The 26,804-nt window shown below is 46.1% G+C and overlaps 1 protein-coding gene across 3 annotated transcripts in view; it reads right to left on the bottom strand.

Moving 5' to 3' along the window:
• The window catches only part of PPP6R2 (protein phosphatase 6 regulatory subunit 2), a 203,590-nt gene that overhangs the window by 26,674 nt on the left and 150,112 nt on the right, over window positions 1-26,804 (bottom strand). Inside the window, exons 20-23 of one of the 3 annotated variants that reach the window (XM_075345413.1) lie at window positions 17,700-17,865; window positions 10,241-10,329; window positions 3,103-3,307; window positions 2,216-2,233 (exon numbers count right to left, since the gene is read on the bottom strand). In XM_075345413.1, coding sequence (XP_075201528.1) covers window positions 2,216-2,233; window positions 3,103-3,307; window positions 10,241-10,329; window positions 17,700-17,865 — 478 coding nt within the window. The remainder of the gene's footprint in view (window positions 1-2,215; window positions 2,234-3,102; window positions 3,308-10,240; window positions 10,330-17,699; window positions 17,866-26,804) is intronic. The other 2 variants (XM_075345414.1, XM_075345415.1) reach the window with 2 other exon arrangements.

The raw sequence follows: 26,804 nt of genomic DNA, 5'->3' as shown, positions 1-26,804 counted from the left end.
AGATAAAGCTACACACATTATCAAGTCTTTCACTTCACTCCAATTCACATCTACACTGCTCAGGACTGCTGAAAAATTTCTGTTAGGGCTCATTCACATGGGTGTATAGTCTCTCACAAGATTATGTTTATACCAAGGATCAATCTCTACTCGGAATCAGGAATCGGAGCACAGCATAAGAGAAGATGGAGAACTTAATCTCTCCATCTTCTCCATTGCCTGTGTCAACGTATATAGGACTGACATCCGTATGCAGGCTGATGATTTCCACCCACAGACTTTTAAGGATGTGTATCATCGAATCAGATGTACTTGCAAAATGCTGTAATATTTTTTTTTACGCCAAATTGTCATGAGAAAAAAAAGTGGAAGTCGGCATTGCCCCACATTATAACATTTGGCTGACAAAACATTGGATATCACTCGGCCGTGTTATAAATAAACTAAAATTTCAGCGAGACCTTGCACTACTGCTTTTCTCTGTGTATGCTAACCAAGCAATGAGGAGCAGGAATGCATCTGTATGTTTTGTATTGGAGACATTACAGTGCTCAGTTTCCTCCCATCAACTCAAGAGTCAATTTCAAATTAAACGATACAGTGTGCAGAGGGGGAAAACTGGTGAAAAGGCCAGATACAAGACATAAAAGCAAAATAGGTCATTCCTCATTTACATACCCAGAAAAGCTTACCTTTTACTATACACTGATCACAAAAAGTTAGGGATATTTGGCTTCAGGGTAAAATTTATGTAAAACGTTCACGCTACAGTGGTAATTTATCATGAAAGTAGGGCATTTAAGTAGAAGCATGGTGAATTATTTTTCATCTGAAACAATGTATTGAAACCAAAGCTAACAACAGTGGTGGGTATACCACACCCCCTCCCCACCTTCCCAAAAAAAGTAAATGGCTCAATAAATTGTCATGTGGCCTTGAGCATCAATTACAGGTTGACAATTTTGTCTGATCAGGCATGGTATCCCATTCTTCTTGAATGATGGCCCTCAGGTCATTGAGGTTCTGGGGGACAGTTATGAGCCTTTATACGGCGACTCAGCTAATCCCATAGGTTTTCTATGGGATTCAGGTCTGAAGAAAGTGCAGGCTACTCCATTTGAGGTACTCTGGTCTTCAGCAGCCGTTCCTTAATGATGCGACCTTGATGAGCTACAGCGCTGTCGTCCATGAAGATTATATTAGGACTGTGTTGTTTATGCAGAAGTACAATGACTGGATTAATGATGTTAGTAGGGGCTTGTTACTATATCAGTTTCAAAAGTGTACGGCACTTTTGTATTTACTTGACACACCTGCAGACTGTAACAGCACCACCACCAAAGGCTCATCTGGTGACAACAGTGGCTGATGCACATTCCCCCGCTCAACATCTCCAGCATTGTTGGCGACCATTATTTCTGCTCAGCGTCAAACAACTTTCATCAGTGAACAGCATCACTGAGACCTATTGGTACCTTGGTCAGCAAGATGACGATGCATGTGCCTGGTGGTGTGGTCAGGTACCCTTTCAGGTCATCTAGCAGTCGAATGGTCTGATGTGACACTTGGGTGCCTCTCACCTCCCTTAAATTTTCCTGGAGTTGTGTGGCATTCATCATTCAGTTCCGAAAGACATTATACACAATGAAGTGATAATCAGTGCTCAATATCGGATCAGTGGGGGCCAACACCCAGCACTCCACTCTATCAGCTGTTATGATTTCCAACAGCAGCCAGATGTAAACACTGTATGTCTCGGTTTATTGGCTGGACATTGCAGATCAACTCTTATTTAATGATAGAAACTGACCTGTAATACTCGACAGTGGTCACCAAATAGTGTGATGTAGCTCCTCTCTATACACTATCTACATTCGGTCGCTGTTAGAGATGACACCAGCTGGTTGGTGGGAGTGCCGGGTGTCAGACCCGAATCAATACTGAGGATACCTCATCAATAACAATGTAGTGGAAAGCCCTTTTAATGTTCCCAAATGAATGATAAAATGGTATCATAAAAATTAATACAATTCTGCAGAATAATCATGTATCTCACAACAATGGGTTGGATGTGTAGGATAAGTGGCGAGTCATTTACACAGTATAATGAGAGTTCTCCATGCATTGTAATGAGAGTGGTTAAAAGAAATGAGACTCTCCCTGCTCCTTTGGGTGTTTGAGGTGCTTGAATCCTTTCCTGACATGCCGTACATACCCTGCAGGTGTAAAGATTCTGAGCAGTAACCACAACAGGAGAGAAGACAAGGGAGAAGGACAGGGTGTGATACGAAAGAAAAGGTAGAGGAAACAGTAAAATAAATCGTGAGGACAGATCGAATATGATGTAAACTCAAGTGTCTGTATAAAATAGAATGATTTATATGCATGAAACTCATGTTTAATAGTGAAAATGAACTGTAAACCACAAACCTATAATCCAAGAAATAAGTCAACTGGCACAAAAATACAAAGTACTAACAGTACAGAGAGGATATGTTTGACCAAACTCATATTAGCTCTTAATGTCCTCTTGTAACACTTAAAAGAGTGTTGGTTCCTAGTCTACAAAGGGTAAAAGACATCGGATAGTGGGGAAAAGGAGCAAGATGAAGAATAAAACAAGGGGACAACTGGGGTTCTGCATATGTGCACCTCTCTTAAGAGTAAAAAGATAGCGATGTACCCAGTTTATAGAAAGATTGGACTTTATATGGATGATCGGTCTTCCATAGTGTGAGATCTCATTACATTGCTTTCAGCTTCCACGTTTCAAATCCTTGTCACAAATTCACACACTGCAGCCGTGGCATAGATTTCTATCCCAAAAATCTGAGACTACTGTATAGTACAATATATGTAAATGGGGTTTTTACAACCCTATATCCATGTAGTAGAAAATACAAAAAAAAAATCAGAGCATGTAGCACATCAGACCTGCTGCAGATTTTCTCAGCTGATTTTACCTGTTGTAGTGCAAAATCTATGGCAAAATCTACAAGTAACAGAAACACCTGATGTGTGATCCTTTCCTAAACTATAAGTGTTATATGTTTTCTTATTAATACAGAATACTCTTTTTCACATCCAAATATCTGCATTTACCTACTAAACGTAGCCTTCTCATTCTTGGTGTCCATGGTGAGTCTGATAGTTTCATGTCCTGCTCCAGTGCTTATGGTTTCTGTAATAATATGGTTTTTGTCATCTTCTTCACTGTCAGAGCCACCAGAGGAGCTGCTATCTGATCCAATTACCGGAGCCTTCCTCGCTACACAGACGTTCCACACACAGGGGGACGTGGCACTGACTGTAGAGTCAAAAAAATAAATCCATGGAAATCAATGTAAACAATTACACTTTTAATACATTTTAGTTTAATTTCACTATGATAGCAAACTACAGTCTTATGAGAGGGAAACCTTATGATCCACTTGCTCTGCATGATCATCGTCAACGAGTGTTCTTAGAAAAGCTTGTTTCCTGATAATGTTACAGAACAAGCTGCCTATCAACCGACATACTACTAAAATGCTTGTTTGCTTGGTAAAATGATATGTTAGATGCACAAAAGATCATCTTTCTCTGTGGCACATCATCCTGTGTAAACAGGAGCTGTGATGCCGAAAACAATAGCAGATTCTGTGAGCATATGAAGTGTGGTCTGTGTAAACAGGCCATTAAATTACCGAAGATCAGTAAATATTAACCAATCCATGGTAATTGAACGCCGCAATATCAGGTATCATAAAGGCACTTTTAAGTACTTTTTAATTGCACTGCCGAATTGGTACTTTAAATGTAAAGGCCACTTTACACGCAGAGATAAATCTTTGGCAGATCTGTGGATGCAGTGAAATCATGGACATATTTTTCCATTTGTACACAGCCACAAACCTGGAACTGATTGTCCACAATTTCACTGCAACCACAGATCTGCCAAAGATTTATCTCTGTGTGTAAAGTGGCCTTGAGTCCCCTACTCACCCTTCGGCAGCTTCATCTTTTTCCAGTGTCGCTCCGGTCAGTCTCCGACAATTTGTGACCTGCTGGCAGCTCCAGTGCTTCATGGAGTTAGCCCGATTCGCAACTCAATACATCGCTGAGAGCCCCGTTTTGTCTCTCCTAAAGACTGTGATGTAACTTGTGACTTCCATCCAGTCAGAAGTTACGAACACACAATGGCACCACGGAACCGGAGCGACGTAAAAAAAAAGCATGAAAACGCCAGAGGGGAAGTTTAAGATAGTTGACAGGGGGGCTTACATTTAACCTTTGTCAAGCTGCATAATTTTGCCAAAATTTCTCGACCCCTTATCTCGGAAGGGGGTGGAGTTATTTTATTGAAATTTGGCCAATATATTCTGGACCAAAACTGCAGAGATGTCACGAAATTTAAGCCTTTTACGGCTTTTCGAAAAAAAAAATTATTGCAATTTAAAAAAGGGAATAGTTACAATTGTACCTATTCAGCCGGACGAAGGTTAAAGCGCCACTCTGGAACTGAAATAAAAAGAAAATGCTGGAGTGGTACTTTAAAGACCATTTAAGCAGTCCCACAATATGGGGAATGAGAATCCCTAGCAACAAAGGTTCTTGATTCTTAATCTATTTAATCAGACCAGAAATTCCCTGCTGAACAAGCAAAATGCTAATACATTGGGTGTGATGATATTTCAGCTGGCTTAGAAACCATTGTTCTCAAAAGCACACCACCCAGTGTAAACAGGACACGTGTTGCCAATAAAATGATGTTCTATGTGCACTGAATGGTAGTATTAACAACCATTCTGTGCCTATGGTATTGCGGTCAGCCTGTCTCATCAGGCTATTAAACAACAACATTATTCAATTTATTTTTTTTTAAAGGGAAACTGTCACATTGAACATGTAGTTCCATTAGCAAACATGGTATAACAGAAGCTGAGCAGAATTATGTTTGTTGTAAAAAAAATCAGTATAAATTGTATTTTATTCACAGATATCTAGATTTATTCACAATCTCTTATGATTGTATGTATATACGTCCAGTGAGCGTTTCTACTCAGTGATTGACAGCTATACCTACACAGTTTATTCAGGGAAGACTATCAATCCCTGAATAGGATCGCAAAGTGGACCCGTACGCATTTCCTGAAACATTTCCAACAAATACAATATGTATATTGATCTGATCATCTCCCCTGCGCTATAGCATCCGGTCTGCAGATCAGATACCATTTTCAACATCACCACCTGGCGATTTTCTGGTTATAGTTTTTGTTATTTCCTCCCCTTCTTATAAGAGCCATAACTTTTTTATTTTTCCATCAACATAGCCGTATTAGGGCTTGTTTTTTATGGGATGAGTTGTACTTTTGCATTAAACCAATCATTTTGCCATATGGTGTACTAGAAAACAGGAACAAAAATTCCAAGTGCAGTGAAATTGCAAAAAAAATAAAAATTGCAATTACAATGGTTTTTTGTTTGTTTGTTTTTATTTACCATTGCTACTATATGGTAAACCTGACCTGGCAGTGTAATTCTCTAGGTCAGTGTGAGTACGGAAACATGTACAGTTTTTCTTTGTTTTAACTCCTTCACTCCCAGCCACTAACATACCCTAATGACAGGGCCATTTTTTGCAATTCTAACCAGCGTCACTTTGATAGGTTATAACTCTGGAACGCTTCAACATATCCCAGTGATTCTGACAATGTTTTTTCATGATGTATTGTACTTCAGGATAGTGGTAAATTTAGGTCATTATTTTTTGCATTTATTTTGTAATTTTCAAACTTTGAAATTTTATGCCAAAAAATCAGAGAGATATATCACACAAAATGGTTACTAAATAACATTTCCCACATGTCTACTTTACACCAGCTAAATTTTGGAACCAATTTTTTTTTTCGTTAGGAAGTTAGAAGGGTTTAAAGTTTATCAGCAATTTCTCATTTTTCCAACAAAATTTGCAAAACCATTTTTTTTTAGGGACAACATCACATCTAAAGTGACTGCGAGGCCTAGGTGACAGAAAATACCCAAAAGTGACAACATTCTAAAAACTGGACCCCTCAAAGTGCTCACAATCACATCCAAGAAGTTTATTAACCCTTTAGGTTTTTCACAGGAACCAAAGCAATGTGGAAGGCAAAAATGAAAATGTTATGTTTTTACACAAAAATGTTAACTCTGCATTTTCACAAGGGTATCAGGAAAAAAATGCAGCATAAAATTTATTGTGCAATTTCTCCTGAGTACTCAGATACCTCATATGTGGCGGAAATCAATTGTTTGGGCGCATGGCAGGGCTCAGAAGGTAAGGAGCGCCATTCAAATTTTTTAAAGCAAAATTAGCTGCAATCATTAGCGGATGCCATGTTGCGTTTGGAGATTCCCTGAGGTGTCTAAACAATGGAGCTCCCCTACAAATGACCCCATTTTGGAAACTAGACCCTTCAAGGAATTTATCTAAATGTTTGGTGAGCACCTTGAACCACCGGGGGACTCACAGAGGTGGATAAAATTGAGCCGTGAAAATAATTTTTTTTTTACCACAAAATTGTAACTACAACCAGGTAGCCTGTTTTCTACAAGGGTATAAGGAACAAAATGCACCATTAAATTTATTGTGCAATTTCTCCTGAGTACTCAGATACCTCATATGTGGCGGAAATCAATTGTTTGGGCGCATGGCAGGGCTCAGAAGGTAAGGAGCGCCATTCAAATTTTTTAAAGCAAAATTAGCTGGAATCATTAGCGGATGCCATGTTGCGTTTGGAGATTCCCTGAGGTGTCTAAACAATGGAGCTCCCCTACAAATGACCCCATTTTGGAAACTAGACCCTTCAAGGAATTTATCTAAATGTTTGGTGAGCACCTTGAACCACCGGGGGACTCACAGAGGTGGATAAAATTGAGCCGTGAAAATAATTTTTTTTTTACCACAAAATTGTAACTACAACCAGGTAGCCTGTTTTCTACAAGGGTATAAGGAACAAAATGCACCATTAAATTTATTGTGCAATTTCTCCTGAGTACGCCAATACCTCATATGTGATGAAATCAACTGTTTAGGCGCATGACAGGGCTCGGAAAAGAAGGAGCGCCATTTGACTGCAAATTGGTTGTACTCATCAGCGGATGCCATGTCACATTTGAAGACCGCCTGAGGTACCTAAACAATGGAGATCCCCCACAAGTGACCCCATTTTGGAAACTAGACCCCTCAAGGAATTTATCTAGATGTTTGGTGAGCACCTTGAACTCCCGGGGGTCTCACAGAAGTTGTAGAACGTTGACCCATTAAAATAAAAAAAAAAAAAATTAACACAAAATTGTTACTTCAACCAGATAGCCTTTTTCACAATGGTATCAGGAAAAAATGCACCATACAATTTATTGTGCAATTTCTCCTGCGTACGCAGATACCTCAAATGTGGTAAAAATCAACTGTTTAGGTGCACGGCAGGGCTCAGAAGGCAAGGGGTGCCATTTGACTTTTCAAACGCACGGACGCAGATCAGTGATCGTCCGCTGCAGAATGCACACATGGATGAGGTGCAAAAAGCGAAGGGGGACACGGACAAAAAAAAAAAGACCTGCCCAAAATTGAGCACGGACGCAGATACGTGATGTGCATTATTTATCAGTGCTCGACCGCTGCAGGATGCACACACGGATGAGGTGCAATAAGTGATACAAAAAGAAAGTCCTGCCCAAAACTGAGCACGGATGCCGAAGATCACCGCTCTCAGGACATATGGACGGATAAGTTACAAAAAAAAAAGACAGAGGAAGAGGGACAAAAAAAAAAAATGTATACTCACAGGATCAGAGGAGTACCTGGAGGATCACTGACAAAAGCAATTGCAGGAGGAAAAGCAGGCAGAAAGATGGACGGTTTATTACAGGAGGCAGCAGGCAGTAAGAAAGACGGCTCACTGAGAACCCAGGAAGGACCCAGCGATGGAGGCAGATGCGATCAGACCAATGAGGACCTTGGACGACACGGTGGCAACAGGTAGGGGACGTCAGAGGGAGCAGCAGATGCCGAGGGGGAGACAGGGGAAAATAGAAAGGTCGTAGATCGGCGGGGGACATAGAGAGATCGCAGATCAGCGGGGGTGCAGCAGGATGCAGGAGTGGCGATCGGGCAGTGGCGTGGTACTACAAAACTCCCAGCGGGTGCACGGCACAGATATGCTGGGGGAGGGCTCTCCAGGTTAAAACAAGCCTAGAGTGGGTGGTTACCGACAGGTCAGACCGCTCCCCCTGCACGCTGATTGGAGCAATTGCGTGTCATAACACGATTGCTCCAATCAGTGCTGGGGGGTTGCTGTGTTTGCTGCCCTCCAGCCTATGATCTGCTGCTGCAGCAAATCATTGCTGGATCTCATCGGATCGCACTGTTTGGGGCATTATTTTTTTAGCCAAAAACAGTGCGATCTCTGTGATTTGAACAGCCAATCATAGCGATCATGGATGGGGAGTGGCGATGCCTCCCCCCGGGGTCAAGCAAAGGTCTGTTTCTTACAGCAGGGGGCATCATGTGATAAGCTGTTGCTATGTCCACAGCAATCAAAGGAATTTTAGGCAGTAAAGTTACGTCCCTGGTCGTTAAGTCATGTAAAAATAAGACATAATTTTACTGCCCGTGGTAGTGAAGGGGTTAAATTGAGGGGAAAAAAATCAGCAGTTAGTAAAAATAAATTAATTAATTCATTTTGCTTTTGGTGCCATTTTCTGAGACTCGTAACGTTTTCCTTTTTTCGAGATCTGGGGTTGTGTGATGTTTTATTTTTTGTAACCTAAGCTAAATTTTTAATGATACCATTTTCGGGTAGTTGCGGTGTTTTGATTGCCTCTTATTGTATTTTATTACAATGTGTTGTGGCGAAAAAATGTAATTCTGATGTTTTTGTTTTTTTCGTTATGCTGTTTACTGAAATGATTCATTTTATTTTATATTTTGATAGATCAGACATTTCTGAATGCAGCGATGCCAAATATGTGTTTTATTTTTTATTATTTTGTTTTTAAATGGGGGGGTGATGTGAACTTTTGTGGTTTTATTTATTTATTTTTTAAAGCTTATTTTTCTTGTATTTACTGGTCCCATTAGGGGACTTGAGGCTGCGATCATCCTATTGCTTGTGTTGTACAGAGCAGGGCATTAGTACTGCTCTTTACAGCAAAAATCATTACTTCCTATGGACGCCAGCTGGCATCCGGCGTTCACAGGAAATTCGCCATGACAGACACAGTGGTCATCAGCTGTCTCTCGTAACAACACATTGGCACCCTGTGATCATGTCACGGGGGCAGGGAATGACGCGCTCCCTGCTGGCGTGTGTTAAATACCGCTGTCAGAGATTGACAGCGGGATTGAGCTGGTTAAAAGCAGAAGGCGGAGCTCCGATGCACCCGCGCCTGTCAGAGGCACACGTCGGCTGATCAGACCAGCCGATGTTTGGAGGGAAAGATGCGAGCTTGGTGTGCAAGCCGCATCAAATGTAGGGACATGACCTGTGATGTACCAATATGTCATAACTTGTGAAAGGGTTAAAGAGGGGTTTCCCATGAACTAATTTTAATCAATAGATCAAGGAATAATAATAGGCTCCAGAACTGGATGTGTTTAAAAAAAAAAAAAAAAAAAAGATATGTTCCTGTGCTGAGATAATCCTAATATATATATATATATATATATATATATATATATATATATATATATATATATATATATATATATATATATATATATATATAAAAAAAGTATACGGACACTATAGCACGTGATCACAAATTATTCTTTCCTTGAGGTAAAATAAAAAAAACAAAAAACAGGCAGGGAAAGGTTTTACATCACAAAAGGAATCACCTGTGATCCCGTGATGTGCTACCTGTATACTCTCTCGTTCTTCCCTGACGCAAGAGATGTGGTATGATCAGACCATGTCCTGCACGGTCAGACACAGCTATTACACAGCACACAGCAGGGACACATATATAAGATTATCTCAGCACAGGAACATTTCGTTTAAACATATCCAATTGTGGAACTGATTATTATTCAAGTTCTATTAATTAAAACAAACTTTAAAATTAACTTTGTGGGAAAAACTCCTTTAAGCTAGCCATAAAGCATTCTTGGATGTTTAGATTTTAGGTTGCCTGAATTTTCATGTGCATAGCCAACTCTATTCTTCACACTGCAATTACTTGTATACGGTAAAGTAGGATTACAGAAACTCACAGAATTTGTCTTGACTCTGCTTGCTATGTCCCTCAGAGGCACTGCTTTCTGTATCCACTGGTGAACTACACCGAGGACCGGATTCAGAACTATGAAGAAAAGTAATGGTAAGTGAGGGACATCTCTGTATCCGTTTAAAAATAATCAACGTAGAAGTTTTTAAAGTACCAATACCTCTCAATTTTATGTAAAGAAGGGAATTTTGTTTACTTACCGTAAATTCCTTTTCTTCTAGCTCTAATTGGGAGACCCAGACAATTGGGTGTATAGCTACTGCCTCCGGAGGCCACACAAAGTATTACACTTAAAAGTGTAAGGCCCCTCCCCTACTGCCTATACACCCCCCGTGGGATCACGGGTTCCTCAGTTTTAGTGCAAAAGCAAGAAGGAGGAAAGCCAATAAACTGGTTTAAGCAAATTCAATCCGAAGGAATATCGGAGAACTGAAACCGTTCAACATGAACAACATGTGTATACAAAAAAACAGGGGCGGGTGCTGGGTCTCCCAATTAGAGCTAGAAGAAAAGGAATTTACGGTAAGTAAACAAAATTCCCTTCTTCTTTGTCGCTCTATTGGGAGACCCAGACAATTGGGATGTCCAAAAGCAATCCCTGGGTGGGTAAAATAATACCTCGTGATAGGGCCATAAAAACGGCCCTTTTCTACAGGTGAGCAATCGCCGCCTGAAGGACTTGTCTACCTAGGCTGGCGTCCGCCGAAGCATAGGTATGCACCTGATAATGCTTGGTAAAAGTGTGCAGACTCGACCAGGTAGCCGCCTGGCACACTTGCTGAGCCGTAGCCTGGTGCCGTAATGCCCAGGACGCACCCACGGCTCTGGTAGAATGGGCCTTCAGCCCTGAGGGAACCGGAAGCCCCGCAGAACGGTAGCCTTCAAGAATTGGTTCCTTGATCCACCGAGCCAGGGTGGATTTGGAAGCTTGCGACCCCTTCCGCTGGCCGGCGACAAGGACAAAGAGTGCATCCGAGCGGCGCAGAGGTGCCGTGCGGGAAATGTAGATTCTGAGTGCTCTCACCAGATCCAATAAATGCAAATCCTTTTCACATTGATGAACTGGACGAGGGCACAAAGAAGGTAAGGAGATATCCTGATTGAGATGAAAGGGGGATACCACCTTAGGGAGAAACTCCGGAATCGGGCGCAGAACCACCTTGTCCTGGTGAAACACCAGGAAGGGAGATTTGCATGACAGCGCTGCTAGCTCGGACACTCTCCGAAGAGACGTGACCGCTACTAGAAAGGCCACTTTCTGTGAAAGGCGAGACAGGGAAACATCCCTCAAAGGCTCGAAAGGCGGCTTCTGGAGAGCAATTAGAACCCTGTTCAGATCCCAGGGCTCTAACGGCCGCTTGTAAGGAGGGACGATATGACAAACCCCTTGCAGGAACGTACGTACCTGAGGAAGTCGTGCTAGGCGCTTCTGAAAAAATACAGATAGCGCAGAGACTTGTCCCTTAAGGGAGCCGAGCGACAGACCTTTTTCCAACCCGGATTGCAGGAAGGAAAGAAAAGTAGGCAAGGCAAATGGCCAGGGAGAAACTTCCTGAGCAGAGCACCAAGCTAAGAATATCTTCCACGTCCTGTGGTAGATCTTGGCAGAGGATAGTTTCCTAGCCTGTCTCATAGTGGCAATGACCTCTTGAGATAATCCTGAAGACGCTAGGATCCAGGACTCAATGGCCACACAGTCAGGCTCAGGGCCGCAGAATTCTGATGGAAAAACGGCCCTTGAGACAGCAAGTCTGGCCGGTCTGGTATTGCCCACGGTTGTCCTACCGTGAGATGCCACAGATCCGGGTACCACGACCTCCTTGGCCAGTCTGGAGCGACGAGGATGGCGCGGCGGCAGTCGGACCTGATCTTGTGTAGCACTCTGGGCAACATCGCCAGAGGTGGGAACACATAAGGCAGCCGGAACTGCGACCAATCTTGAACTAAGGCGTCCGCCGCCAGAGCTCTGAGATCGTGAGACCGTGCCATGAAGGCCGGGACCTTGTTGTTGTGCCGGGACGCCATTAGGTCGACGTCCGGCTTCCCCCAGCGGCGACAAATTTCCTGAAACACGTCCGGGTGAAGAGACCATTCCCCTGCGTCCATACCCTGGCGACTGAGGAAGTCTGCTTCCCAGTTTTCTACGCCCGGGATGTGAACTGCGGATATGGTGGATGCCGTGTCTTCCACCCACGTCAGAATCCGCCGGACTTCCTGGAAGGCTTGCCGACTGCGTGTCCCTCCTTGGTGGTTGATGTATGCCACCGCTGTGGAGTTGTCCGACTGAATTCGGATCTGCTTGCCTTCTAGCCACTGCTGGAAGGCTTGTAGGGCAAGATACACTGCTCTGATTTCCAGAACATTGATCTGAAGGGTGGACTCTTGCTGAGTCCACGTACCTTGAGCCCTGTGGTGGAGAAAAACTGCTCCCCACCCTGATAGACTCGCGTCCGTTGTGACCACCGCCCAGGATGGGGGTAGGAAAGACTTTCCTATTGACAATGAGGTGGGAAGAAGCCACCACTGAAGAGAGTCCTTGGCCGCCTGAGAAAGGGAGACGTTCCTGTCCCATTGGCGGAGAATGTCCCATTGTAATGGACGCAGATGAAACTGCGCGAAAGGGACTGCCTCCATTGCTGCTACCATCTTCCCTAAGAAGTGCATGAGGCGTCTCAAGGGATGCGACTGGCCCTGAAGGAGAGATTGCACCCCTATCTGTAGTGAACGCTGTTTGTCCAGCGGAAGCATCACTATCGCTGAGAGAGTATGAAACTCCATGCCAAGGTATGTTATCGATTGGGTTGGGGTCAGATTTGACTTTGAAAAGTTGATGATCCACCCGAAACTCTGGAGAGTTTCCAGCGCAACGTTCAGGCTGTGTTGGCATGCCTCTTGAGAGGGTGCCTTGACCAGTAGATCGTCCAAGTAAGGGATCACAGAGTGACCCTGAGAGTGCAGGACTGCTACTACTGCTGCCATGACCTTGGTGAAGACCCTTGGGGCTGTCGCCAGACCGAAAGGCAGGGCTACGAACTGAAGGTGTTCGTCTCCTATAACAAAGCGTAGAAAACGCTGGTGCTCTGGAGCAATCGGCACGTGGAGATAAGCATCTTTGATGTCTATTGATGCTAGGAAATCTCCTTGAGACATTGAGGCGATGACGGAGCGGAGGGATTCCATCCGGAACCGCCTGGTTTTCACATGCTTGTTGAGCAGTTTTAGGTCCAGAACAGGACGGAAAGACCCGTCCTTTTTTGGCACCACAAACAAATTGGAGTAAAAACCGTGACCTTGATCCTGAAGAGGAACAGGGATCACCATTCCTTCTGCCTTTAAAGAGCACACCGCCTGCAGAAGAGCATTGGCTCGGCCGGGAGGCGGAGAAGTTCTGAAGAATCGGGTTGGAGGACGAGAACTGAACTCTATCCTGTACCCGTGAGACAGAATGTCTCTCACCCAACGGTCCTTGACATGTGGCAGCCAAATGTCGCCAAAGCGGGAGAGCCTGCCACCGACCGAGGATGCGGAGAGAGGAGGCCGAAAGTCATGAGGAAGCCGCTTTGGTAGCGGTTCCTCCGGCTGCTTTCTTTGGGCGTGACTGAGCCCGCCACGAATCTGAGCTCCTCTGATCCTTTTGAGTCCTTTTGGACGAGGAGAATTGGGACCTGCCCGAGCCTCGAAAGGACCGAAACCTCGACTGTCCCCTCCTCTGTTGGGGTTTATTTGGTCTGGGCTGAGGTAAGGATGAATCCTTACCCTTGGACTGTTTAATGATTTCATCCAATCTCTCTCCAAACAGTCTGTCACCAGAAAATGGCAAACTGGTTAAGCACTTCTTGGAAGCAGAATCTGCCTTCCATTCCCTTAACCACAATGCTCTGCGTAAAACCACGGAGTTGGCGGATGCCACTGCCGTACGGCTCGTAGAGTCCAGGACAGCATTAATAGCGTAAGACGCAAATGCAGACATTTGAGAGGTTAAGGACGCTACTTGCGGAACAGATGTACGTGTGACAGTGTCAATCTGCGCCAGACCAGCTGAAATAGCTTGGAGTGCCCATACGGCTGCGAATGCTGGAGCAAACGACGCACCGATAGCTTCATAGATGGATTTCAACCAGAGCTCCATCTGTCTGTCAGTGGCATCTTTAAGTGAAGCCCCATCTTCCACTGCAACTATGGATCTAGCCGCAAGCCTGGAGATTGGGGGATCCACCTTTGGACACTGGGTCCAGCCTTTGACCACGTCAGGGGGAAAGGGATAACGTGTATCCTTAAGACGTTTGGAGAAACGCTTATCTGGATAAGCGTGGTGTTTCTGGACTGACTCTCTAAAGTCAGAATGGTCCAGAAAAGTACTCAATTTACGCTTGGGATACCTGAAATGGAATTTCTCCTGCTGAGAAGCTGACTCCTCCACTGGAGGAGCTGTGGGAGAAATATCCAACATTTTATTGATGGACGCTATGAGATCATTCACCATTGCGTCCCCATCAGGTGTATCCAGATTGAGAGCGGTCTCAGGATCAGAATCCTGATCAGCAACCTCTGTCTCATCAAACAGAGAGCCTTCCTGCTGGGACCCTGACCAGTGTGATGAAGTCGAGGGTCGCTCATAGCGAGCTCGCTTAGGCTGTCTGGGACTGTCGTCCGTGTCAGAGCCATCACCCCGGGATGCATGGGACCCCCCCGGAGCATGGATGTGTTCCAAAAGAGGGGGGCCAGGGAGCATTGAATCGACAGTGCCCATGGTCTGAGTTACCGGTCTGGACTGCAAAGTCTCAAGGATCTTAGTCATAGTCACCGACAACCTATCAGCAAAAACTGCAAACTCCGTCCCTGTCACCTGGACAGTGTTCACAGGTGGTTCTCCTTGGGCCACCTCTAGCAGAGACCCCGGCTGAGCAAGTGCTACAGGGGTCGAACATTGCACACAATGGGGGTCAGTGGCACCTGCCGGTAGAACAGCCTCACATGCGGTACAAGTAGCATAGAAAGCCTGTGCCTTGGCCCCCTTGCTTTTTGCGGACGACATGCTGTTGTCTAGCAATCTAGGAGGGTATATAGCCAAGAATAGCGACCGTACAGTGCAATGTATAGCATAAAGTACAAATGAACACTGCGGCACTAGTGGGGTGAGCCCTCGAGGGCTGCTTACCGCCCGCTGAAAAGCGGGTGTGTGATCGCCAGAATCCCGTGCCTGGGTCTCCCAGAGCTCGTGTCCCTTCTCCACTCAGACTGCAAACAGGAATGGCTGCCGGCGTCCTGTGAAGAGGGGCGGGCCGTGGGCGTGCCCCAGAAAAAGTGCGGGAAACTAGCGTCCCACTGTGCCTAGTGAGGGGGGTTGGAGTATGCTAAGCAGACTCCAGCCCTCGGCGCTGACGTTCTGACCAGCGTCCCGCCCTTCCCCTGACTGGCAGGCCTGGGGGCGGGAACGAAACGGAACTAGGCCGCAAAAGCCGGGGACTCGATTTATAAGCGCGGCCGTCGTATAAGCACGGCCAGCGCGGAAGTCCCCGGCGCACCACAAGTCCCAGCCGCGCCGCAGTGTAAAAAACCGCCAGTCGCGGCCGGCGCGGCAGTTCCTAATACAGAAACTCACTCAGCAAAGCTGTAGTGAGTAAAGCACCAGCGCGCCGCGCTGCTGTCCCCGGCGCACTAACACACCCAGCAATGCTGGTGTGTGTGCGCGATCTGTACGGGGACCCAGAGTACCTTATTGTAGCAGGGCCCTGTCCCTGACGATACTCAGCTCCATGTCCAGCAGATTCCCAGGGGCTGTGGACGGAGCACGGTCTCCTGTGCTTGGAGACCGATAGGATCCCACTTCACCCAGAGCCCTAAGGGGATGGGGAAGGAAAGCAGCATGTCGGCTCCAGCCTCCGTACCCGCAATGGGTACCTCAACCTTAACAAACACCGCCAACAAAAGTGGGGTGAGAAGGGAGCATGCTGGGGGCCCTAGTATGGGCCCTCTTTTCTTCCATCCGACAAAGTCAGCAGCTGCTGCTGACTAAACAGTGGAGCTATGCGTGGATGTTAGCCTCCTTCGCACAAAGCATGAAAACTGAGGAACCCGTGATCCCACGGGGGGTGTATAGGCAGTAGGGGAGGGGCCTTACACTTTTAAGTGTAATACTTTGTGTGGCCTCCGGAGGCAGTAGCTATACACCCAATTGTCTGGGTCTCCCAATAGAGCGACAAAGAAATACATTTTCTAAATCACATGCTTTCAACGTTGCTTTTCTCTCCCATGTGCTTCTATAATAAGCTGCTAGTCTGCTCTTGACTGACATCGCTCCTGTTAAGGTGGGACTATTTCACACAAATCAGGCCAATTAATATCAGATAACCCAGACAAAAATGTGATAACTGCGCCATCATTTCTCTAGTTGCCCTACAGACAATCAACAGGCTACACAGTATTTTAGCTGTCTAAAATGTACTTTTCAGAGGCAAACTATAGATTTTAGTACATCTATAAGTAAACATAGTAATGGGGTAAACATATTCTGAATGCTCAGGGTTTTCTTCATATAGTTTACTTTTGCATGGAGGAAAGTCATTATAAAGAGTGAAATAGACTAGCCTTTAAACCTAAGAGCACTTTAAAGTAACGGAACATGTTTTATCCCTAATATTGAATTTCTTTTTTATATCTTAGGGTATGTGCCCATGATCAGCACCCGCTGTGTCCTGGACACGGCAGGTCCTAAGCTGCGGGGCCGCAAGTCCGCAGGAGACCGCAGTGGCCCGTGTCTACGATCAGGGTTTGGGGCGCTGCGGTCTCTCGCTTGTGTTCTCCCTACAGAGGACACTTGCGACTCCACAGCAAAGAATTGACATGCAGGTGGCTCGGAAAGCTTCACCGCAGGTCAGTTTTTGCTCCGGGCCGCACACGCATAGTGGGCACGGGATTTCTAGAAATCTCATCCATTGTGCTTGTACTGTTCAACGCAGCATTTTGGAGGTAGCAAAAACATGCTTCATCCAAAACATTGCAAACACTGATAGTGGGCACACAGCTTTAATAGTGGAAGAAGCTCTATTTTATTGACAAAAGTGTGTCAAGTCTCGTTGGCATCTCCTGGTGTCTTTTGTTCCCTACAGACAACTGAGCTTAGCATCTAAGCCTTTGTAGGCGGCATGAGCTCTTGAGCTCACTGATTAATTGTCACACTAACATGGCAGCCAATCAGTTAGCTCAGAGGCTCTGAGCGGCTCGTGTCATCTACATTCCGGAAAACAGCCACTGAGATTCAGCAGTGGACCCATGCAAGATAAGTTTAGCACAATTTATATTGTTTTTTCAGAACTAAGGAAAATTTTAAGAAAAACTATTTTGGAAGCGGCCAACCCCTTTAAAAAAATGCATTATGGATCTTAGGGCAGAGAAAGAGAAATTTAATGGCAAAATTGATCAAGTTTGTTTTCTGAACAACCTACCAACAAAATGGTTGAAAGTCTGTAAACTTAGCCCAACCCTTTTCTTCAGGAGTGGATGTTTCTGGAGCAGGTGCATCCCACACACTGGATCCTACATCCAAAGCTACACAAGGAGTAGGGGGCTTGGAGTTCACTTGCTCATCAAACACAGCCGTCCATCCAGTCTCTTCAAAGAAAAGCAAAAATAAATTATAAAACCTCTGTATGCATTCTAGAGGTGATTTAGATTTAACCCTGTCACTGTCAGGAGGTTTTCAATACCTTGCACCTCTGGTGGCCAGGACAATTTTTGGACTTTTGATGTGTAGAAATAAAATATAAATTACAACTGAAGAAACTGATATTAAACCTTCAAACCTGTAAATATTCTGAATTTAATCACTTTTCATGTACTCAAAATGACACTCAGCACTTAATATACGCAGTGACCTTCTTGTAATTTTACGTCAAAGTGAGATTTTTTTTGCCATGACGTACAAAAATTTACATGGCTGGCTAAACACTGAATTAAGCAGAAAATTAGATACACAACATCTATACAACAGAGTAATAATAATAAGCAACAATAAACTCCAGAAATCTAGATCCAGAAATCTATTGTATTAGAGGTTGATTAAGTTCTTATGTGCCTTTAAGGAGCAAATATATTAGAAGCCCTACAAAATTCACCCCATTATAAAAAGTTTATCCCTTATAATATTTAAAAGTAGTATTTAGGAAGTTTGTTAACTCTTGATGTGCTTCAAACCAACTAATGCAAAGTAGATTGAATTTTTTTTTAAAAATTCTATTATTTTCATTAAAATGTAGTATTAGCTCCAATACTTTTTCCATTTCCACAAAGTGTAAATCCATCAACACCCACCATGTGGTCTTAAAGGGAATCTATCACCAGTTTTTTCCCTATTAAACCAAAAATATCACCTTCTGCAGCTCCTGGGCTGCATTCTAGGAAGGTGCACCTTGTTGCTGGCTCCCCTTGCAGTCACCCTAAAAGAACTTTATAAAATCTTACTGTTTCCTATGCAAAGGAGTTTGGTTGGCCAGATGGGAGAGCTCTAATTCGGCTCCTGTCCCCCCTCCTGCCACTGTTCGCCGTCCTCCAGTCATGATTTACATGGATGATGCCGCCCCCGTCATCATCCACGCTGCTGGAGTCTCTCGCAGGCGCATTTCACTGTGCCCCTATCGCAGGGCTGAGCATAAAGTTTCCCTTGCGCGAGCGCCGGTGATGTAGTTGCGCAAGGGGCAATAGGCGCGAGATTATGGGCGGGTACGAGGATGACGCTGGTGAGGTCATACACAGCGCCACCCATAATCTTGCGCCTGCGCAACTACAGGCGCTCGCGCAAGGGAAACTTTATGCTCAGCCCCGCGATAGTGGCACAGCGAAATGCGCCTGTGAGAGACTCCAGCAGCGTGGACGATGACCGGGGTGGCGTCATCCATGTAAATCATGACTGGGGGACGACAGAGGCAGGAGGGGGGTACAGGAGCCGAATTAGAGCCCGCCCATCTGGCCAACCAAACTCATTTGCATAGGAAACAGTAATATTTTATAAAGTTCTTTTAGGGATCTGCAAGGGGAGCCAGCAACAAGATGCACCTTCCTAGAATGCAACCCAGGAGCTGCAGAAGGTGATATTTTTGGTTTAATAGGGAAAAAATCTGGTGACAAGTTCCCTTTAACCTTCTCTTTCGGCTCCGAAAAGAAGTGCAATTTGGCTTCTGGAGTGCAAATTTTTCTTTTTTGGTTTTCATGTGCAATGTTACATTTGCAGAGCCCCAGAGGTAGAAGTATAGCGGAAATACCCTCAACAGATAACCTCATTTTTGCAAATCCTACCCCTACAGCCTACCCCTACAGAAATTCATCTTGGGATGTAATGAACATTCTTTACCCCATAGGCGTTTTACAGATTCCTTTTCTATTGGCCTGTGAAAATGAAAAATTACGTTTGCTAAAATTTGTGTAGATTTAGAGCAATATTTTTAATTTCCACAAGAAATAACAAAAAATGTACCTGTATTTTATTACTCATGGTCTTCTAAGTATAGTAATGCCCAATATGTGGATGTATACTACTGATTGCGCACACCTCAAGGCTCGAAACTAAAGGAACAACAATTAGGGAACAAATTTTTGCTGGAATGGTTTTCTGTCACTAAAATGAATTTGCAGAGCCCCCGAGGTATTAGTAAACATGAGCCCCACCCCCAACACCCCCCCCCCAGAAAAGACTCGATTGTAGAAACTATACCCACCAAAGCATTTGCCAAGGGGTGTAGTAACAAAAAAAGCATTTTCAATAATTTTATATGCAGCTGAAGTGAAAATTGCAATTACAGGGGGTTTGTTTCCAACGTGTAAGGGGCACTTTGCACACTACAACATCGCAGCTGCGATGTCGGGTGGGGTCAAATCGAAAGTAAATAAATGTGTATATCCTTTTTGATACGATTAACGAGCGCAAAAGCGTCGTAATCGTATCATCGGTGTAGTGTCCGACATTTTCATAATTTCGCTGCAGCGATGGTACGATGTTGTTCCTCGTTCCTGTGGCAGCACACATCGCTGTGTGAGAAGCCGCAGGAGCGAGGAACACCAGCTTATCTGCATCACCGCGGCTCACGCTTGCTATGCGGAAGGACGGAGGTGGGCGGGATGTTTACGTCCCGCTCATCTCCGCCCCTCCGCTTCTATTGGCCGCCTGCCGTGTGACGTTTCTGTGACGCCGCACAACCCCGCCCCCTTAAAAAGGAGGCGGGTCGCTGGCCAGAGTGACGTCGCAGGGCAGGTAAGTCCATGTGAAGCTGCCATAGCGATAATGTTCGCTACGGCAGCTATCACAAGATATCGCTGCTGCGACGGGGGCAGTGACTATCGTGCTCGGCATCGCATGCATCGGCTTGCGATGTCGTAGTGTGCAGAGTACCCCTAACTTTCAATTTTAAAAATACTTTGTAAGTAACAAATATATTTAGTTGTGACCAAATTCTGGGAGACACAAGCTTTTTATTTTTCTGTTGGAGATGTAAAGCCACGCTCACACGTTGCGTTTTTTGCAGTGTTTTTTAATTTAAATTAAGACCTGCTTTCTACACTACCATCCAAAGTAATAAGATTCCAGAAATCTCATACTCACTAATGCTTTTTGTTCCTTACTGAATTGGAAATCTGCTGTGTTTTGAAAACTGCAGCGTGTTAAATTCTTTCGGTGTTTTGCAGCTATAGATAGCAATGAGGAAGTGCAAAAATGCTGTAAAAAACAAGCATGAGATTTTGCTGCATATGGTATTAAACATGTATGGTACATAAATAACACATATAATGTGAACCAAAAAATGCAGCAAAAATACAGCAAAACCTACTTTTTGTAAGTAGCTTCTTCACTGCCAAAAACTACATGCAAATAGGACAGCCTGTAGTTTATATTTGTACCATTTTGGGGTAGATGTGATTTTTTTTTTTTACATCATTACAGCATGATATAAAACCAGAGCCAATGACTTTTTTTATGGGTTTCACTGAGGCTACTTTCACACATCCGGATTTTTGCTCTGCGGCACAATACGGCGTTCTGCAGAAAAACTGCAACCGGCTTTTGTAACGCCGATTGCGTTTTTTTTTTGCATAGACTTACATTAGTGCCGTATTGTGCCGCAGGGGCTTGCGTTCGGTCCGGTATTGGCCGCATGCGGCAGATTTAGACGATGCCGCGGGCCGGATCGAACGTTCCCTGCAACGTTTTTTGCTCCGGCAAAAAACACCGCATCGCGCCGCATCCGGCCGCTGCGGCGCATTTTTCAATGCATACCTATGGAGGCCGGATGCGGCGCGATGCGGAAAAAAACGCATCCGGTCGCGCAATGCGGTTTTTTCCAACTGCGCATGCTCAGTAGCATGCCGCAACCGGAAAAAACCGGACGGGCCGCATGTAAAAACTTATGCAAGGATGCGGTGTTTTCGCCGCATCCGTTGCATAGTTCTCACAGCCGGATTGAGCCGCAGGGCTCAAACCGGATGTGTGAAAGTAGCCTGAGTGGGAATCAGAAAAGTCAGTAAATTATCCAAAATAAGCAAACAAAATATCTTTACTGGTGCTCAACCTTTAGAGATTTGTGCCCCAATTCGATAAGACCGACGCTGTTAACGTCCATCTTGATGCAGTGGAGTCAGACCTTCCTGATTCATTAAGACGTACATTATTATTGACTAGCGCCGTGCGCATCCGTGTGCTGCAACCAACACACATCTTACTCCACAAACTTTATTCCCTGTTACCGTGTTTTCCAAAAATAAAACACTGTTATACTTTTTTTTGCCCCAAAAAAAGCGCTAGGGCTTATTTTCGGGTAGGTCTTATTTTGGGGAAACAATGTTTGGGGGTAAGTTTACCCTCCTCAAAAAAAAGCAGACTCCCTTTCCAGGAGACTCATACTTACCAGACCGCGGACACCTGCATGGCTCCCAGGATCCTCCTGCGATCCTTCCCTCATTCCCTGCTTCTGTCTGACACACTCGCATATATCAGATCGCACATACACCCATACATACAATGGTGCACACACACACACACACACACACACACACACACACACACACACACACACACACACACCCGGCGATACCAATTGCTTCCAGTCAGCAGGGGAAGATGAGACGCAGTGCAGTGGAATGCATAGAGGACTTGGTGGTGGAATTCATCGATGTGTTCCACCGCAGGGTCCTCTACGCGTTCCACTGCACTGCATCCCAGAGTTCTCTGCCAGCTAGAAGCAATAGATATCGCTGGATATGGAGAGTGTGTGTGTGATCTGATGTGTGTGTGTGTGCGATCTGATGTGTGGGTGTGTGTGTGCGCGCGATCTGATGTGTGTGGGTGTGCGCGCGCGATTTGATGTGTGTGTGTGTGTGTGTGTGCGATCTGATGTGTGTGCGATCTGATGTGAGTGAGCCCTCACGTTCAGTGCCTGGTGAGTATGATTGCCTTCTCTAGTCTCTTTTGGGGGCGTTTGCTGTCTATAATGAAGTGTCCTACAGTATTCTTTAACTTTTTTAGCTGCATGGACACTTCATTATTTTACAGCGACTAGGGCTTATTTTTGGGGTAGGCCTTATATTTAAGCCTTGCTTCAAAAAGGCCGAAAATTCCTGCTAGGCTTATTTTTGTGAGTGGGCTTATTTTTGGAAAATCACGGTATTACTCCCCTCGCACCTTAGTCCCATTCATTTTGGTAGAGCTAGAAAAACTGGAGTGAAGACCACAAAAATTGCTAAATTTTTGCACATTTACAAATTGGGCAAAAATGAAGGGAATTTTGTTTACTTACCGTAAATTCCTTTTCTTCTAGCTCCTATTGGGAGACCCAGACAATTGGGTGTATAGCTTCTGCCTCCGGAGGCCACACAAAGTATTACACTTTAAAAAGTGTAACCCCTCCCCTCTGCCTATACACCCTCCCGTGCATCACGGGCTCCTCAGTTTTGGTGCAAAAGCAGGAAGGAGGAAACTTATAAATTGGTCTAAGGTAAATTCAATCCGAAGAATGTTCGGAGAACTGAAAACCATGAACCAAAAGAACAATTCAACATGAACAACATGTGTACACAAAAGAACAAACAGCCCGAAGGGAACAGGGGCGGGTGCTGGGTCTCCCAATAGGAGCTAGAAGAAAAGGAATTTACGGTAAGTAAACAAAATTCCCTTCTTCTTTGTCGCTCCATTGGGAGACCCAGACAATTGGGACGTCCAAAAGCAGTCCCTGGGTGGGTAAAAGAATACCTCGATAAAAAAGAGCCGAAAACGACCCCCTCTTACAGGTGGGCAACCGCCGCCTGAAGGACTCGCCTACCTAGACTGGCGTCTGCCGAAGCATAGGTATGCACCTGATAGTGTTTCGTGAAAGTGTGCAGACTAGACCAGGTAGCTGCCTGACACACCTGTTGAGCCGTAGCCCGGTGCCGCAATGCCCAGGACGCACCCACGGCTCTGGTAGAATGGGCTTTCAGCCCCAAAGGAAGCGGAAGCCCAGAAGAACGGTAGGCTTCAAGAATCGGTTCCTTGATCCACCGAGCCAAGGTTGACTTGGAAGCCTGCGAACCCTTACGCTGGCCAGCGACAAGGAAAAAGAGCGTATCTGAACGTCGCAGCGGCGCCGTGCGAGACACGTAGAGCCGGAGTGCTCTCACCAGATCTAATGAGTGAAAATCCTTTTCACATTGGTGAATTGGATTAGGGCAAAATGAAGGTAAGGAGATATCCTGATTGAGATGAAAAGGAGATACCACCTTAGGGAGAAATTCCGGAACAGGACGCAGAACCACCTTATCCTGGTGAAAAACCAGGAAGGGGGCTTTGCATGACAGCGCTGCCAGCTCCGACACTCTACGGAGCGATGTAACTGCCACTAGAAATGCCACCTTCTGCGAAAGACGTGATAAAGAGACATCCCGCAGTGGCTCGAAAGGTGGTTTCTGAAGAGCCGTTAGCACCCTGTTAAGGTCCCAGGGTTCCAGCGGACGCTTATAAGGTGGGACTATGTGGCAAACTCCCTGCAGGAACGTGCGGACCTGCGGAAGCCTGGCTAGACGCTTTTGAAAAAATACGGATAGCGCCGATACTTGTCCCTTGAGAGAGCCGAGAGACAAACCCTTGTCCATTCCGGATTGGAGGAATGAAAGAAAAGTGGGTAAGGCAAAGGGCCAGGAGAAAAACCATTATCAGAGCACCAGGATAAGAAGATCCTCCAAGACCTGTGATAGATCTTGGCGGACGTTGGTTTCCTGGCCTGTCTCATGGTGGCAATGACATCTTGAGATAACCCTGAGGACGCTAGGAGCCAGGACTCAATGGCCACACAGTCAGGTTGAGGGCCACAGAATTCAGATGGAAAAACGGCCCTTGTGACAGCAAGTCTGGGCGGTCTGGGAGCGCCCACGGTTGACCCACCGTGAGATGCCACAGATCCGGGTACCACGACCGCCTCGGTCAATCTGGGGCGACGAGAATGGCGCGACGACAGTCGGACCTGATTTTGCGCAGCACTCTGGGCAGCATCGCCAGAGGAGGAAATACATAAGGCAGTCGAAACTGCGACCAAATCCTGAACTAATGCGTCCGCCGCCAGAGCTCTGTGATCTTGAGGACCGGGGCCATTAATGCCGGGACTTTGTTGTTGTGCCGTGACGCCATGAGATCGACGTCCGGCGTTCCCCAGCGGCGACAGATCTCTCGAAACACGTCTGGGTGAAGAGACCATTCCCCCGCGGTCCATGCCCTGACGACTGAGAAAATCTGCTTCCCAGTTTTCTACGCCCGGGATGTGAACTGCGGAGATGGTGGAGGCTGTGGCTTCCACCCACTGCAGAATCCGTCGGACTTCCTGGAAGGCTTGACGACTGCGAGTGCCTCCTTGGTGGTTGATGTATGCGACGGCAGTGGTGTTGTCCGACTGGATACGGATCTGACTGCCCTCCAGCCACCGATGAAAAGCCAATAGGGCTAGATACACTGAACTTACCTCCAGAATATTGATCTGAAGGGATGACTCTATCGGAGTCCAGGTTCCCTGAGCCCTGTGGTGGAGAAAAACCGCCCCCCACCCTGACAGGCTCGCGTCCGTGGTGACCACAGCCCAGGTTGGGGGTAGGAAGGATTTTCCCTGCGACAGAGAGTTGGGAAGGAGCCACCACTGAAGTGACGTCTTGGTTGCAAGGGAAAGAGAGACGTTCCTGTCGAGGGAAGTCGACCTCCTGTCCCATTTGTGGAGAATGTCCCACTGGAGTGGCCGCAGTTGGAATTGCGCGAAGGGCACTGCCTCCATCGCTGCCACCATCTTCCCCAGGAAGTGCATGAGACGCCTCAAGGGGTGTGACTGACCCCGAAGAAGAGATTGCACCCCTGCCTGCAGAGAAAGCTGTTTGTCCAGCGGTAGCATGACTACCGCTGACTGAGTATGAAACTCCATCCCGAGGTAAGTCAGTGATTGGGTCGGTGTCAACTTGGATTTTGGGAAGTTGATGATCCACCCGAACTGCTGGAGAGTCGCCAGAGCGACGGTAAGGCTGTTTTGACACGCCATCTGAGAGGGTGCCCTGACCAGAAGATCGTCTAAGTAGGGATCACCGAGTGGCCCTGAGAGTGTAGGACCGCCACAACAGATGCCATGACCTTGGTGAACACCCATGGTGCTGTCGCCAGGCCGAAAGGCAATGCCACGAACTGAAGGTGTTCGTCCCCGATGGCGAAACGCAAAAAGCGTTGATGTTCGGGTGCGATCGGCACATGGAGATAAGCATCCTTGATGTCGATCGATGCTAGGAAGTCTCCTTGTGACATCGATGCGATGACCGAGCGGAGAGATTCCATCCGAAACCGTCTGATGCTCACATGTCTGTTGAGTAGTTTGAGGTCCAGAACGGGACGGAACGAACCATCCTTCTTTGGCACCACGAACAAGTTGGAGTAAAAGCCGCGACCATGTTCCTGGGGGGGAACAGGGATCACAACTCCTTCTGTCTTCAGAGCGTCCACCGCCTGAAAAAGTGCATCGGCCCGCGCGGGGGGCGGAGAGGTTCTGAAGAAACGAGTCGGGGGACGAGAGCTGAACTCTATCTTGTAACCGTGAGACAGAATGTCTCTCACCCATCGGTCTTGAACATGTGGCCACCAGGCGTCGCAAAAGCGGGAGAGCCTGCCACCGACCGAGGATGTGGTTCGGGGATGCCGAGAGTCATGAAGAGGCCGCCTTGGAGGCATTGCCTCCGGCGGGTTTTTGGGGGCGTGGCTTAGCCCGCCACGCATAGGAGTTCCTCTGGCCTTTCTGCGGCCTGTTGGACGAAGAGGAATGGGGCTTGGCGGAGGGACGAAAGGACCGAAACCTCGATTGTATTTTCCGTTGCTGAGGTCTTTTCGGTTTGGACTGGGGTAAGGAGGAGTCCTTTCCCTTGGATTCCTTAATAATCTCATCCAATCGTTCGCCAAACAATCGGTCGCCAGAAAACGGCAAACCGGTTAAGAACCTCTTGGAAGCCGAGTCTGCCTTCCATTCGCGCAGCCACATGGCCCTGCGGACTGCCACAGAATTAGCGGATGCCACCGC

Source organism: Anomaloglossus baeobatrachus, chromosome 4 (genome assembly GCF_048569485.1).
Source record: "Anomaloglossus baeobatrachus isolate aAnoBae1 chromosome 4, aAnoBae1.hap1, whole genome shotgun sequence".
NCBI classification, from domain to species: Eukaryota; Metazoa; Chordata; class Amphibia; order Anura; family Aromobatidae; genus Anomaloglossus; species Anomaloglossus baeobatrachus.
Note: the sequence above shows the minus strand (reverse complement) of the source record. Positions and strands in the feature narration are given on the sequence as shown.